The sequence below is a fragment of the Lynx rufus genome, unplaced genomic scaffold (assembly GCF_022079265.1).
Source record: "Lynx rufus isolate CCGP_SWC_20201006 ecotype Redwood Valley unplaced genomic scaffold, mLynRuf1.p SCAF_63, whole genome shotgun sequence".
In the NCBI taxonomy this organism is placed as follows: domain Eukaryota; kingdom Metazoa; phylum Chordata; class Mammalia; order Carnivora; family Felidae; genus Lynx; species Lynx rufus.
Window position 1 is genome coordinate 289,330 of NW_025814882.1, and position 11,648 is coordinate 300,977.

An 11,648-nucleotide genomic window follows, 5' to 3' on the forward strand; every position below is an offset into this window, starting at 1 on the left:
ACCGAAGTCGGACACTTAACCAACTGAGCCACCCAGGCGCCCCTGGGCTATTTCAATCCTTTGTATGTCAGTAAAATTTATATAACCACCTTGTTGTTTTTTTAGTCATTTGAATTATTATGAATCAGCAGATCATTTTGGGGAGAGTTTTCATCTTAGCAATATTGAGCCTTAAAGTCTAAACACATCATCTATTCTCCATTCATTTACATCTTTTCAAATTTCTCTCAGCAATGCCGATGTAAATGTTTCATTTCCAGCTTCACATGTATTTTGTTAAATTCACCCTAAGAAGTTCATGTTTTTCATGTATTGTAAATGATATTTTTATTTTTATTTCCAATTTTTTTGTTTCTAGGATAGATAACTATAATTGATTTTTGGGTATGGACCTCATATCCTGCCACCTTGCTTATCTCACTAGCAGGAGTTCTAGTAATTTTTTAAAGGACTTGTGGAACTTTCTATGTATGTGATCTTCTCAGTTATGAATAAAGACAATTTTACTTCTTTCTTTCCACCTTGTATGCCTTTTCAATTTTTTGCAAATCCTGCCTTAATGCACTAAGTAAGACTGCCAATCAGGGCTAGGAGTGGTAAGAGACCTTAGAGGGAAAGCTTTCAGATTTTAATGATGAAGTATGTTTCAGATGACCTTTATCAGATTTAAGAAGTTTTTCCTATTCCCAGTTTCCAGATAACTTTTAATCTGAATAGGTGTTAAACTTTGTTGAATGTATTTCCAAATGATACTGGTATCGCATTGTAGCTGTCATAAATTGCCACATACTTTCTCCTCCTTTCCAGACGAGGTGCCTTATCTCAGGTGTCCTCTGCACGCAGTGCTCAAACCCACACCTGTGGCTTTTGGTGAGTGTCTGCACCCTCATTCAGGAAAAGGCACATCCTGCTGTGTGCACAGCAGGATCCTGGGAGGTTTCCAGGGTGAGGGTGCCAGAAGAGTCTTGGGTCATCCACCACCCCAGGGCTGGGGCCCAGGCATCATCCATCCCTCTCACATCCCAGGCCAGGCACCAGTAAAGCTAAAGTGAAGGGGAATCCATCTCTGTCAGAATCACAGCATCCGTGTTGCCGAGCCCAGACCCAGCAGCCAGGAAGACAGAAAGCACAGCAGTGGCCAACAAGGCAGAAACCCACCCGAAGCCTGACTTTAGGGGAGGAGACCTTACACAGCCAGCTTCCTGGGGGTGTGACCTACACAGCCCCATGGGACCCCGTGCTCGCAGGCGTTGCACACCTGGTTCCATGCTCTGCTGTCACCCTCTCGGAATTCTTCATCATTTTTTCACAGGGAGACCCACGTTTTCATTCTCCACTGGGCCTGTGCAATTAGGTGCCTGGATCTGGGTCAGGAGCCTAGTGTGGGTGAGAGAGGGGAACCTCTTCTCAGGGAAAAGAGGCAATGGGGTGCAGGGGTCCTTAGTACTACTCTCTCCCTCTTCTGAACCTGGGACCTCGTCCCCTCAACTGAGGACGTCACTGAGGGGCCTGAGAAAGTTCCACTGTCCCGCCTGCCACTGAGCCCTCCCAGGTGTCTCACCTTGGTCCACGGGAGGAACTGCAGTCCCCACCCCACTCCCGCAGGGATCACTCAGCCCTTCAAGACACCAGGGCTTAGGCCTTGCTTTGGCTTCACTGGGAGAGCCCTGTTTCCAGTGAAGAAGAGCTCCAGAGCCCACCAACAGGCCTCAGGTCATGGTCACAGGCAATGGGCTGGTGAGCTCTACTTTCATTAAACCTACTCTGTCGGGAACAATGGCTCCTCCTTCCACCTGCTGGAGGGCGTAGAATGTTGCTGAGGCCTATCTCCTTGCCCTGAAGACTCCATCTGAGGGAGGGATGAGGTGCTGAGGTTGTGTGGAGGATGAGGGAAGGGTTCCCTTAAGATGGCGCCTCCAAAGATGGGGTGGAGGAGGTGGGGATTGGTGAATGTCTGTGGACCTTGTTGTGTGGTGGGAGGGACCGTGGCACCAACCCACAGCCTTCCACTCCACCCTTTTTCCTGCCACCTCCCCCACCATTGGCATCTAACTGGGGTTGTACCACGTGGGAAATCATGTAACTCTGTGGACTGGAGCCTCTCGAAACTCACGGTCTAGGCACTCAGGGGGCACCTCCGCATCTCCCAGCACTGTACCCACACCTACTGCCTTCCATGCAGAGGCAGGGCGTGGCCATCTCAGAGCACCCGACCACGTGCTCCTCAGAGCACCACGTGCGCAGGTAAAGGAAGAAACTTCCCAAGTAATTTTGCAACTTTAATGTAACACCGATACCAAAAACATGAAAACACGACAGAAGCGCACAACAACAGCACACAACCAAAGCAGGAAGGGCAGAGAGAGCTTCATCTGGCATGCCATCTCAGATGGGCAGGGAGAAGCTGCCTAGAGTGCTGTGTGAGGGAGGGATCTGAGGAGGCACTCTGGCCTGGTGCGTGACGGCCGCAGTCCATCAGCGCTGCCTGCAATGCAAGACACAAAAGCTGACGCAGAAATACAAATATATGTGAAACGGGGAGGGACGCAAGGACAGAACAAATGTCTTTCACACTCTCTTGGTTCCCCCACTGCTCCCAGGCCCTCCCCCGACTTCTCACAGCCCCCTCCCACGCCCTCCTGCAGAGTTTCATTTAGCGACTGAAAACCTTACTGGATCCAGGAGAAGAAGTTGGCACTCGTTCTGGCGGCATTTCTGGTCCGGATAGTGGAGCTGGTGCTGGGCCCATCGAGAATGCTGGTGCTGGCCCCACCATTGGTGCCACTGCTGACACCAGCCCTCCAAGTGGCTCTCCTGTTGGCACGGTTGCTATTCAGAATGTACTGATGGTATCTGGCCCAGAAAGCGAAGGGAATCCTGGCCCAGGCATCGCCAAAATCTCCGTCCTCATCCCAGGTCAGGAGCTCCACCTGTATGTCGTCCCAGCTCCAGCGTCCAATCAGAGCTTCGTCTCCGATATTCATCTGGGCCCTCATCTGGGCCCTGGCATGCTCCTCAGCCATATCCACATCCATCGTCTTGAATGCATCATCCACAGCCTCCAGGAAATGAGCCTTCCACTCCCGGGGGTCTCGGTTCTGATTCTGCAGTAGAGTGACAGCGACCATCCAAACAGCTAGCCCACCTCCACTGAGCACCTGCTTCCTGCCATACACCCTCCTGGGAGCTGTGCATAATCATTACACAAATAAAGACCGCTGGAGTCTGACTCTCCCGTTATTCCAGGCCAGTCCAGGGGCTTCACCCCATCCCTCCTGCTTACTAAGTCTGTGAACTTGTGTCAGTGACCTACTTAGGAACCTGTCAGTATCCTCACTGGACAGACAGTGGGAGGAGGCCGTGACCAAGAAACAAAGAAGGTACAGCAAGGACCAGACCCAGACCCCATCGCCTGGCCCCAAACAGAGGCTCTCTGTTACCTGGGCAATGAATCGCAGCACCCTCATCTTGCTGGTCTCGTGGCGGGCTCGCAGGCCCCAGAGGAACTCATACTCGGGTGGGCTGCTATTGGGGACCTTCTTGTATTCCAGGTACCTCAGGGCAAGAGGAAGAGAAACGTTTGCTTCCAGCCAGGCAGACCTGTTGTTGCACCAGTGGCTCCCAGGTGGCCCCTTTCCGGCCCTGATGCTGCAGCTCAGCTTCTGGGGGAGGATGGTCCTGACCTCCAGCCCATGCCTCACTCCCACGCTCACTCCTAGGGTTTCTGCCTCCACGATTGAGGCCTACAAAGCCTTAGGCCGCCAGTCCTGCCCAGAAGCCACGTGGAGGTGCAGGGTGGGACACGTGTAGGGTATCTGTTCATAGGAAGGCCACAAGTTTGTGCCCCTTGTCACAATGCACCCAGAGTCCCGTTGGGTGTGTTGTAAACAGAGGAGCCATTTCATCAGGCGCCCTGCTCTGAGCTCACCCCAGTGCAGGGTGTCGTCCATGGCCTGGAGGAACCCTGGGACGGCCCACTGCAGAGAACGACTCTAAAGGGAAGAAGAGCAGCACACTCTGCCCATATCCCTGACGGTGTGCGCGTGCGCGTGCACGTGTCCGTGTGCCTGTGTGGGTGCGCGCATGTTCTCCAAGGACTAAGGATTGGGTGGGCCCTAACCAGAAAGCCAGGAGGGCTGGGCTCTAGGGCCAAATGGGGCGCTTACCTGTGGGGGGCCACGCTCAGACTTCCACTCTCTGAGTCCCCTGTTCCCGGGATGGAAAGCAAGGGAAATTCTACTACAGCCTATGGGGCAGGTGCCAAAGGGCATGGGGGTTGTAACACACCCTGCACCGTGTTCTCTGTCAGCTTGTACTCCCTTTCCCCAAGACCAAGCTGGATCTCTACTCCTCGCCAACACTCCAGACGCCACCCACACTCACACCAGGGACACCTATCCCTCTGGTGCTAAGATATGGGATGGAGAATGGCTGCTCGGCCAGATCGGCACACGAGGAATGCACAAGCGTGAGACAAAGTTAACCTGGCCAATACTTACTTCTGCTTCACAAAGTCCTCTGTAATGAGCTTCCTCAGATCGCCAAGGAATGGGTGCCTCACCCTGAGGGCAAGGAAAGGAATCCATAACAAGAACAGTGGCAGTGAGGGACACGTGGGCGGGAGCACTCCCTGGCAGGATTGAGAGCTGCCCAGCCTGTGGGGCATCCCCATGGAGGCCTGGGGTGGCACCAGGGGCCGCACGTCAAGGATGTCAAGGATACCCTAGGCAAGGGTTTGGTGGAATCCCTAAATCTGATGGTTTCTCTTACGTCTCATCTGGGGACAGAGAGGGGACATGGAGCAGTGAGGGGCTGAGAGTTCAGGACCATTTCCCCATGCACCATGACGAGACCCTTTGCCTCTACCCAGTCCAGGACGTCCACTCCCCTGGCACCAGGCCACCAGGCTACTGCAACCCTGGTGCCACTGGTGCCCAAGGACAACACTGAGGGGTGGGAGTCGAGAGCCCAACCATACCCAGGGCGCAGTCCCATCTTGCGTAGTGCCTCCCAGAGGACAGCTGTGAGAGGAGATGAGACACAAGAATTTCACACACAAAGCTGAGACTCTGGGCAACCCCCACCCCCCACCCCCCCGGCGGCAGGTCCAGCCACTCACCCTCGCTGGCACGGTTGCCATTCATGAAAATGACTCCCAGAATCACCAAGAGGAGGCTCAGCCTGGGGGTGTCCTTGGTCCTAAAGGTGGAGAAAGACGCATTCTATCCGGCAGGCATCTGCCTGAGGGACTAGGGTCGGTTCACCTGACTAGCCTTTCCCAGATGGCTGGGCTACAGAGCGGTTCTTCCCACTCTGCGCATGGCTTGTTCTCTGACCCAGACCATCTTTTCCTCTGTCTGAGACTGAATCGCTTCACGCATCAAACGTAGATGTGAAGAGCCCCTCCCAGAGTCGTGTCCACAACGGGGTCAGGGCAGGGAGCAAATGCTTGGCAAAAGTGTGTCCACAGGAGGCATATCCAGACCTTCCCCGCCCTTTGAGCACCGGGAGTTAGACTGGACGGGAAGCTTCCTTCTCCCAGGACCACTCTGCCAAGCCCAGGCCAGGCACGTAGCAGGAAGGGACAGGCAACAAGGAGCCTGCTTTCCCAGAAGATGGGGTGAGGAGGTGGCCAGGGTGGGGGTGAAGCCCTGAGAGCAGCCAAGGCTTGACCCCAGGCTCCTGCCCTTTCATCCCCTAATCACTGGGCACCACTAACTGTGGGTAGGAGCTGTGCCAGGCACCAAAGCCCTGTTTTCCCGTTTCTCCGAGAGGAAAGGGAGAGGCACCAGCGAGGAACCCACAATCCTCCTGCCTGCCCTTTCTTACTTTCCCAGGAGACGAGCTGAGGAATCACGTGTGCACACGAGAATGTACAGGTGTTCTTCCTTGTCAATTTCCTTCAGGTGGATCCCAAACTTCTACGTGGGGGAGAAACCAGAACAGGACATGAGAAACCCACGCTGCCTGTCCCGCAGGCAGTCCTTTCATTTCCCGTCAGAACTCTCTCTCAGCCGGGACCCCAAAGTCACGCGGAAGACTGAAGAAGAGAGGCCGAAGAGGAACTGCCCTGTGGGAGCTCTGGCACCGGCCAAAGCAACAGGACCCACTTCAGGGGACAAGAGACACTCAAAAGAGCATGAGGGAGAGGACCCTGCGGGGGATGGAAGCATAAGGTGGACGCTCCCAGGTGGAGAAGCTAGGGAGGGCTTCCAGAGCAGGTAGTGCCGGAGGTGGGCCTCAAGGGGCTGCAGGGTGCAAGGCCTGCCTGCAGCTCTTGTACTACAGGGAGCTGCCCCTGTCCCTTTGCCCACCTTTTCCAGAGTGTACGTTGCTCGTTCAATGATCTCAGGGAAATGTTCGTCGTATTCTCGGATGACATCCTTCATCATGTCTGCGGGAGATGAGAGGTGGAGAGAGCACCAGGGCTGAGCAGGGGCCAAAGAGCTGCACCCCCTCAGTCAGCCTCACTGAGGGGAGCACAGTTGGGACCCCCGTACTGTGCAAATGGGAGCGATCAGCTGGGCACACTGGGTGGGGACATGTGATGCGAGGCCCCGCAGGGTAGGGATGGGGACGGGGGAAGGGCAGAGCTCAGGGAGGGGGCACAGGTTGCCCACCTGAGCGCTTGATGGGAATCTTCTTGTAGTCCTTAATCATCAGATATTTCACCAGTTTATTTGCCTGGAGGAGGAGGAGCACACGGGGAGATCAAGGCATGGCTGACCTCCAAGAACTGGCCCATAGGAGAGGAGAGGAGGAAGACGGGGAAAAGGCAGATTTCTTACCCTCTCTTGCAGAAGGGTCACGTTGCGGGGTGGCAAGCACAGGACATGTCTTGAGGGTACCTGGGACCTCAGGGCCATCGGTGGCCGGGGCACCATATGAGCCCGCACTGTCATCGGAGGCTGCGATGGTCTCCAGGTCGGTGGGACCGCAGGAGGCTCTCTCTCCTCCTCGCTGCTCTCATATTCGTCATCCAGGTGCTTGGACTGTAGCATTAGAGAGAGAAGAGACCCAGGGCTACCAGACTCACTGTGCAAAAGTGCCCAGCACACGTCTTAACCAGAGGAGATACTTGGAAATGAGGGTAGTACAAACAGTGGATGACATGTGCTGAGTGCTTACTACGTGCCCGGCACCGAGCCAACCTCTTCTCCCATCAGGCCTGAGGGCAGAGACTTCGTGGAGTCAAAGCATGCTAGCAGACTTGTGTTGGACCAACGTGCACAAGCTGACAGAAAAGAGGAGGGGAGGGGAGGGGAGAGGAGAGGATAGAGCAGAGAAAGGAGGGGAGCAAGAGGGGGTACAGACAGCAGGGAGGTCTCACCTTCTTGGTCCTCTTGCCTCCCATCCTGACCCAGGGCTCAGCACTGTGCTGGGCAGGGGCAGCTGCACCCTCAGGCTCAGGGATGCTTGTGGCCATCTTGGTCTTGGCAGCAGCTGCTGTCACAGCATTCTGAGGCTCCACCCACCGGGTCTTGGCGAGAGCCTTTCCAGATTTGGTCGTCTTGGGCCGGGTGGCTGCCCCCTCCCTGGCAGGTGCTGCCTGGAGCACCCCGGAAGCAGCACTGGGGCCCTCTGTGGCAGCCTCTTGGGCCGGGGCAGGCCTCTTGGAGCGGGAGAAGGCCATGCCACTGACACCTGCCGGCTGGGTGAAATCAAAGAGATCGTTCTGACCCAGGAAGGCTGTCTTGGGCCGGGTGGCATCCATCTCACTGGCACACGGAGCCTGAGAGAAACCACAGGCAGCACTAGGACCCTCAGTAGCAGCCTCCTGGGCCTGGGAGCCTGTCTGGGGCTGTGTGGACTTTGCTGGAGCCCCTGGGGCGGCCATCTCACTGGTGACTAGCATCTGGGAGATGTGTGGAGCAGCAAGGGTGGTCTCAGGGGTGGCTGCCTGAGCCTGGGCCGCATAGGTCATGGGCTGGGTATCTTCTCCTGAAGCCTGGTCTGTGGCCACTGGGCGGTTAGTGACCACCTGATTGTAGGTGGCACGGGCAGCAGCAGCAGCGGCCCTAGCAGCACGATTGGAGGCGGCTGCGCGGGCTACGTTGACAGCATGGGCAGCAGCCTCATTGGCAAGTGTTTCTGGATCCAGCTGAAATGCCTCCATCAGAGTCCTAGCTAGCATAGGGTTTTCCAGTTCCCAGGGCTCATTCTGCAAGGCCAGACAGAAGGGTAGGGGAAAGCAGACAGTTCTACAAGCTCACATCATGCTTCCCACCCAGCCTCCTCCCTGCAGCCAGCTCCCAACCCCCACCCCCCCGCCTGCCCCCCCCACCCCGGACTTCCCAAACCCCCTTTCTCTGAGCAGGAGAGGGAATGCTCGGGAAGCTGGGCAGTCCTCCCCCATTCAACCCTCCCATTCACCACCCCCCCCCCCAAAGCAGCTTCACAAGGGAGAAGGCCCAGGGCCAGCAGGTGGCCACCAAGGAGCCTCACCGATAAGATGCGAAGGCCTGGACCCAAGCTCCCAAAGGCTCTGAGGATACGGATGTCAAAGCTGGTGAGGGTGCCATAGCCTCCAAAAGCACCAAATTCTTCATAGTCATTTCCTTCAACCATCTCTTCCTCCCCGACTTCATCGCTACCCTCATCCATGTCTTCAACGTTGTAGGTTTCTGATTCCATGCGGTAGCTTCCCTCAGCCATGCTGGGGGGGGGGGGGAGGGTGGTCCCAAGGAGAAGAGAGCTTAGCCAGGGAGGGAGGGTGAGGCTTCTTCAAGGGGGAAGGGGCGGGATCCAGTGGGAGGTGGGATCCCTCAGGAGGAGGGAGGCTGCAATCATCAGGTTACTAGGCAGTACAAGGCAGACAGAGGGGGGAGGGGTAGGAGGGAGAAGGGAGGGAGGGGGTGTCTGTTGGATTAGATTCTGTCAGAGACGCAGCACTAGGAGAGGGATAGCGATGGTCTCCCTGCACTTAAAGGGGAGTTCAAGAGGGGCACGCTCCCCGTCCCAGCCTCTAGATTTGAATAGGGGGTGGACTGGTGGGCTTGGGTCTGAAGAGTCCCAAAGGGGGATGCATTGAGAGAGGGAGAAACAAAGGGCTTGGATTTAACGACGAAGGGGGAGAGCAGATGACATGAGAGGGCTGAGACTACCGGGACCCCGGAAAGCTATGGGAAACTGAATCCAGAGACCCTCTGGCTAGGTCCAGGCGGGGGCATTCAGCTGATGATTCAGGTCTGGGTTGGGCTCATACAGGAGCGCTAGGGGTGAGAAGGGTGGGGGTGGGGGCTCGGATTAGGTGAGGCATGAATTAGAGCGCTGGAGGTCTCAAACCCCAGGATCGCAACTCCAGGAAGGGGCCCACGGGGTCAGCTTGGTTGGAGTGATCTAGGAGTGGTTGGGGTGGGGGTAGGGCCTCTGCTCTAAGATAGCTCAGCAGGGTGCACACGGGTCTGCTAAAGGGGTTCGGATTGTGGGCTCCAGTGTAAGTGGGGATCAGAGAGCCTGAGTCTCCTGTTGGAAGACTCTCCTCTCCTGTTGGAAGAGGTCGGTGCGGAGGTGGGGGGTGGGGGGGGCGGAGTGTCCTACCTAGACCGTGGGTCTAAGCGGGCTCAGGTTCTGAGTGCCTGGGCTTTGTTCAGATCCCGCTATTGGGGGCGGGGAGGGCGCACCGTGCCGGGTTCCACTCGTCCTCTCCCGGTCCAGTCCGGGGCTGGATTCTTACCTTCCCTGGGGCTCCAATGGCGTCCGTCCTCAGCACCAGGAACCCCGCTGCCGCGCCCTCGCCTACTGCTGCCAGCACAGCAGCTCCGACCACCCCGCCCCTTTTCTCCGCGCACCCCCCGCGTCTGGGCAGCCTGCGCATGCGCGGACCCCTCCAGCCCGCCCGCTTTCCCAACAAAAGCCCTCTCCACCAGGTTCCCAGTGCGCATGCGACTCCAAGAGTGGGTGGGCGGGGTGGGGGGCGTTTTCTCCTTCCCGCCCGAGACCCCTCACCCCTCCTCTGACCGCAGGGTCGCGCACTCACAGCTCTGGGTGCAGTTCGACCACCCAATCATCTACCCTCGGTGCCCGCACCCTGCACAATGCTTCTCGTCCCTGCCCTCCCCGTTCCCGCTAAACTCCTCTGGTGTGGTCTGGAATACACTATGTCTGGCTTCCCCAGCATGACCCCTAGGTCACAAACACAAAGGTCTCTAGCTGTGTCTCTAACTGTAACAAGGGGAATGGAAATGGCCAGAGGATGCCAGTTGCCTTTGTGTTGCCCAGCACTACCCATCTCTATGGCCCCCAGACACACTGGGAACATCTGCTTCCCCAGCTACTCTGTATGCAGCGTGTGCATCACAGCGCTGTCTGTACTGGGGCTTGTCTTCCTCTCACAGCAGCCCTGGGAGGTGGCTGTCAGCATCCCCATTTTACAGATCAGAAAGCTGAAGCGCAGTCACACCGCATGAACTAGACAAGGCCACAGAGCCAGTAAACAGAAAATGCAATATGTGGGCCTGGGTCTTCCTGACTCCAGACCCCATGTCCCTGTAGGGCTGGCCTGGGGACTGAGGTGCGCCCCCCCCCCCTTCAGTTGGAGCGACAGATCCACCCCTCAGCTCTCCTGCCCTGCCAACACCTGTCCCAAACAAGCAAAGTTTGTGCTCTCTGAGACGCAAGCTCATGCTCTGTATCCGGGACACAGGTAGAGACCCCCAGTCTCCAGCCCTCACCTACTGCACGCGTGGGTCCATCCAGGTGTGGGAATTGCTCCTTGGGGTCCACTCCCTGACCTAACCTCAGGCCTCTTCGCTGTGAGTGGCACAAACACGCTGCCCCTGAGGCCTTCCTGGTGCCCACTGGAGCGGCCAGGACAATCAGGCATTTTGTGTGTCTGAGCCATGGCAAGCCCTGCTTCAGAGTAAATGTTTGCCCAGGGTTCCTTGCAGGGCAGGGGCCTGGGGCCGCTGTGGTCTTGTGGAAAGAAACCGGGCTGGTCTTCAGAATTCCAGGGATGGGGTGCCGGGCCAGTCTGTTGCTACTAGCTGTGTGAGCCTGCTCCGGTCCCTGGACATCTGTGAGCCCGGTTTCTCAATATGCAACATGGAGAGCACAGGAAGCACATCCCGGGGTCCTACCCGACCCAACACATGCTGCTGTGCTTCCAGAATGACTGGAGAAACTGCTTTGGAGGCAGACAATGCTATGTTTCCAACTCAAATCGAACCTGTGCTTTTTACAAAAACCATAGCGGACTTTTAGATTTGTTTTTATGTCAGCCTCTCCGGGACTCCTGTGTGTGAATGGAAGCTATTGCTAGGACCACAGCTTTTACTCTCCAGTGACCAGTATCAATTCTGACTGGCTGGATGACTTTCCTCAGCTGTTGCATAGCAACCTCCCCGTCAGCAGCCTGTGTCTCTTCAGCCCTTCCTGTATAACACGTTTCTGTGGGAGGTGACCAGACCCTAGAAATGAAAGCCTTGGCAAGCTGCTCAGTGCTAATAGAAAATACTGTGTTCCCATCTCAAACTGAACCTGTGCTTTTTACAAAAGCCATAGTGGACTCTCGTACTCATTTTGTTTGCTTGTTTTTGCTTCCTTTCTCCTTTCTGAAATTGAGCTATAATTGGCATATGACTTTATGTTAGTTTCAGGTGTGCAACGTAGTGATTCAATATTTTTATGTATTGTGAAATGATCACCAC

At 56.2% G+C, this 11,648-nt stretch overlaps 1 protein-coding gene and 1 non-coding gene across 2 annotated transcripts; both read right to left on the reverse strand.

Annotated features, from left to right (window-relative positions):
- Positions 1-2,669: 2,669 nt before the first annotated feature.
- LOC124500928 (melanoma-associated antigen D4) lies at positions 2,670-9,737 on the reverse strand. The gene is made up of 12 exons (XM_047064793.1): positions 9,677-9,737; positions 8,446-8,656; positions 7,331-8,161; positions 6,789-6,992; positions 6,621-6,684; positions 6,315-6,394; positions 5,830-5,921; positions 5,120-5,199; positions 4,979-5,021; positions 4,500-4,562; positions 3,441-3,555; positions 2,670-3,104 (listed from the first exon to the last, which is right to left on the reverse strand). The coding sequence occupies exons 2-12, from the start codon at positions 8,653-8,655 to the stop codon at positions 2,670-2,672; spliced, it is 2,217 nt and encodes a 738-aa protein (XP_046920749.1). The 5' UTR covers position 8,656; positions 9,677-9,737.
- LOC124500931 (small nucleolar RNA SNORA11) lies at positions 3,803-3,931 on the reverse strand. The gene has a single exon (XR_006959662.1). It is a non-coding gene; the product is annotated as a small nucleolar RNA SNORA11 (small nucleolar RNA).
- Positions 9,738-11,648: the final 1,911 nt, after the last annotated feature.

Excerpts from the sequence above, each read along its gene's own strand:
- LOC124500928 (XM_047064793.1), bottom strand. The coding sequence starts at position 8,655 with ATGGCTGAGGGAAGCTACCGCATGGAATCAGAAACCTACAACGTTGAA. Across the intron at positions 6,685-6,788 it reads TGACCCTTCTGCAAGAGAGG|GCAAATAAACTGGTGAAATA; the intron begins GTAAGAAATCTG and ends CTCCTCCTCCAG. Across the intron at positions 4,563-4,978 it reads AAGATGGGACTGCGCCCTGG|GGTGAGGCACCCATTCCTTG; the intron begins GTATGGTTGGGC and ends CCTTGCCCTCAG.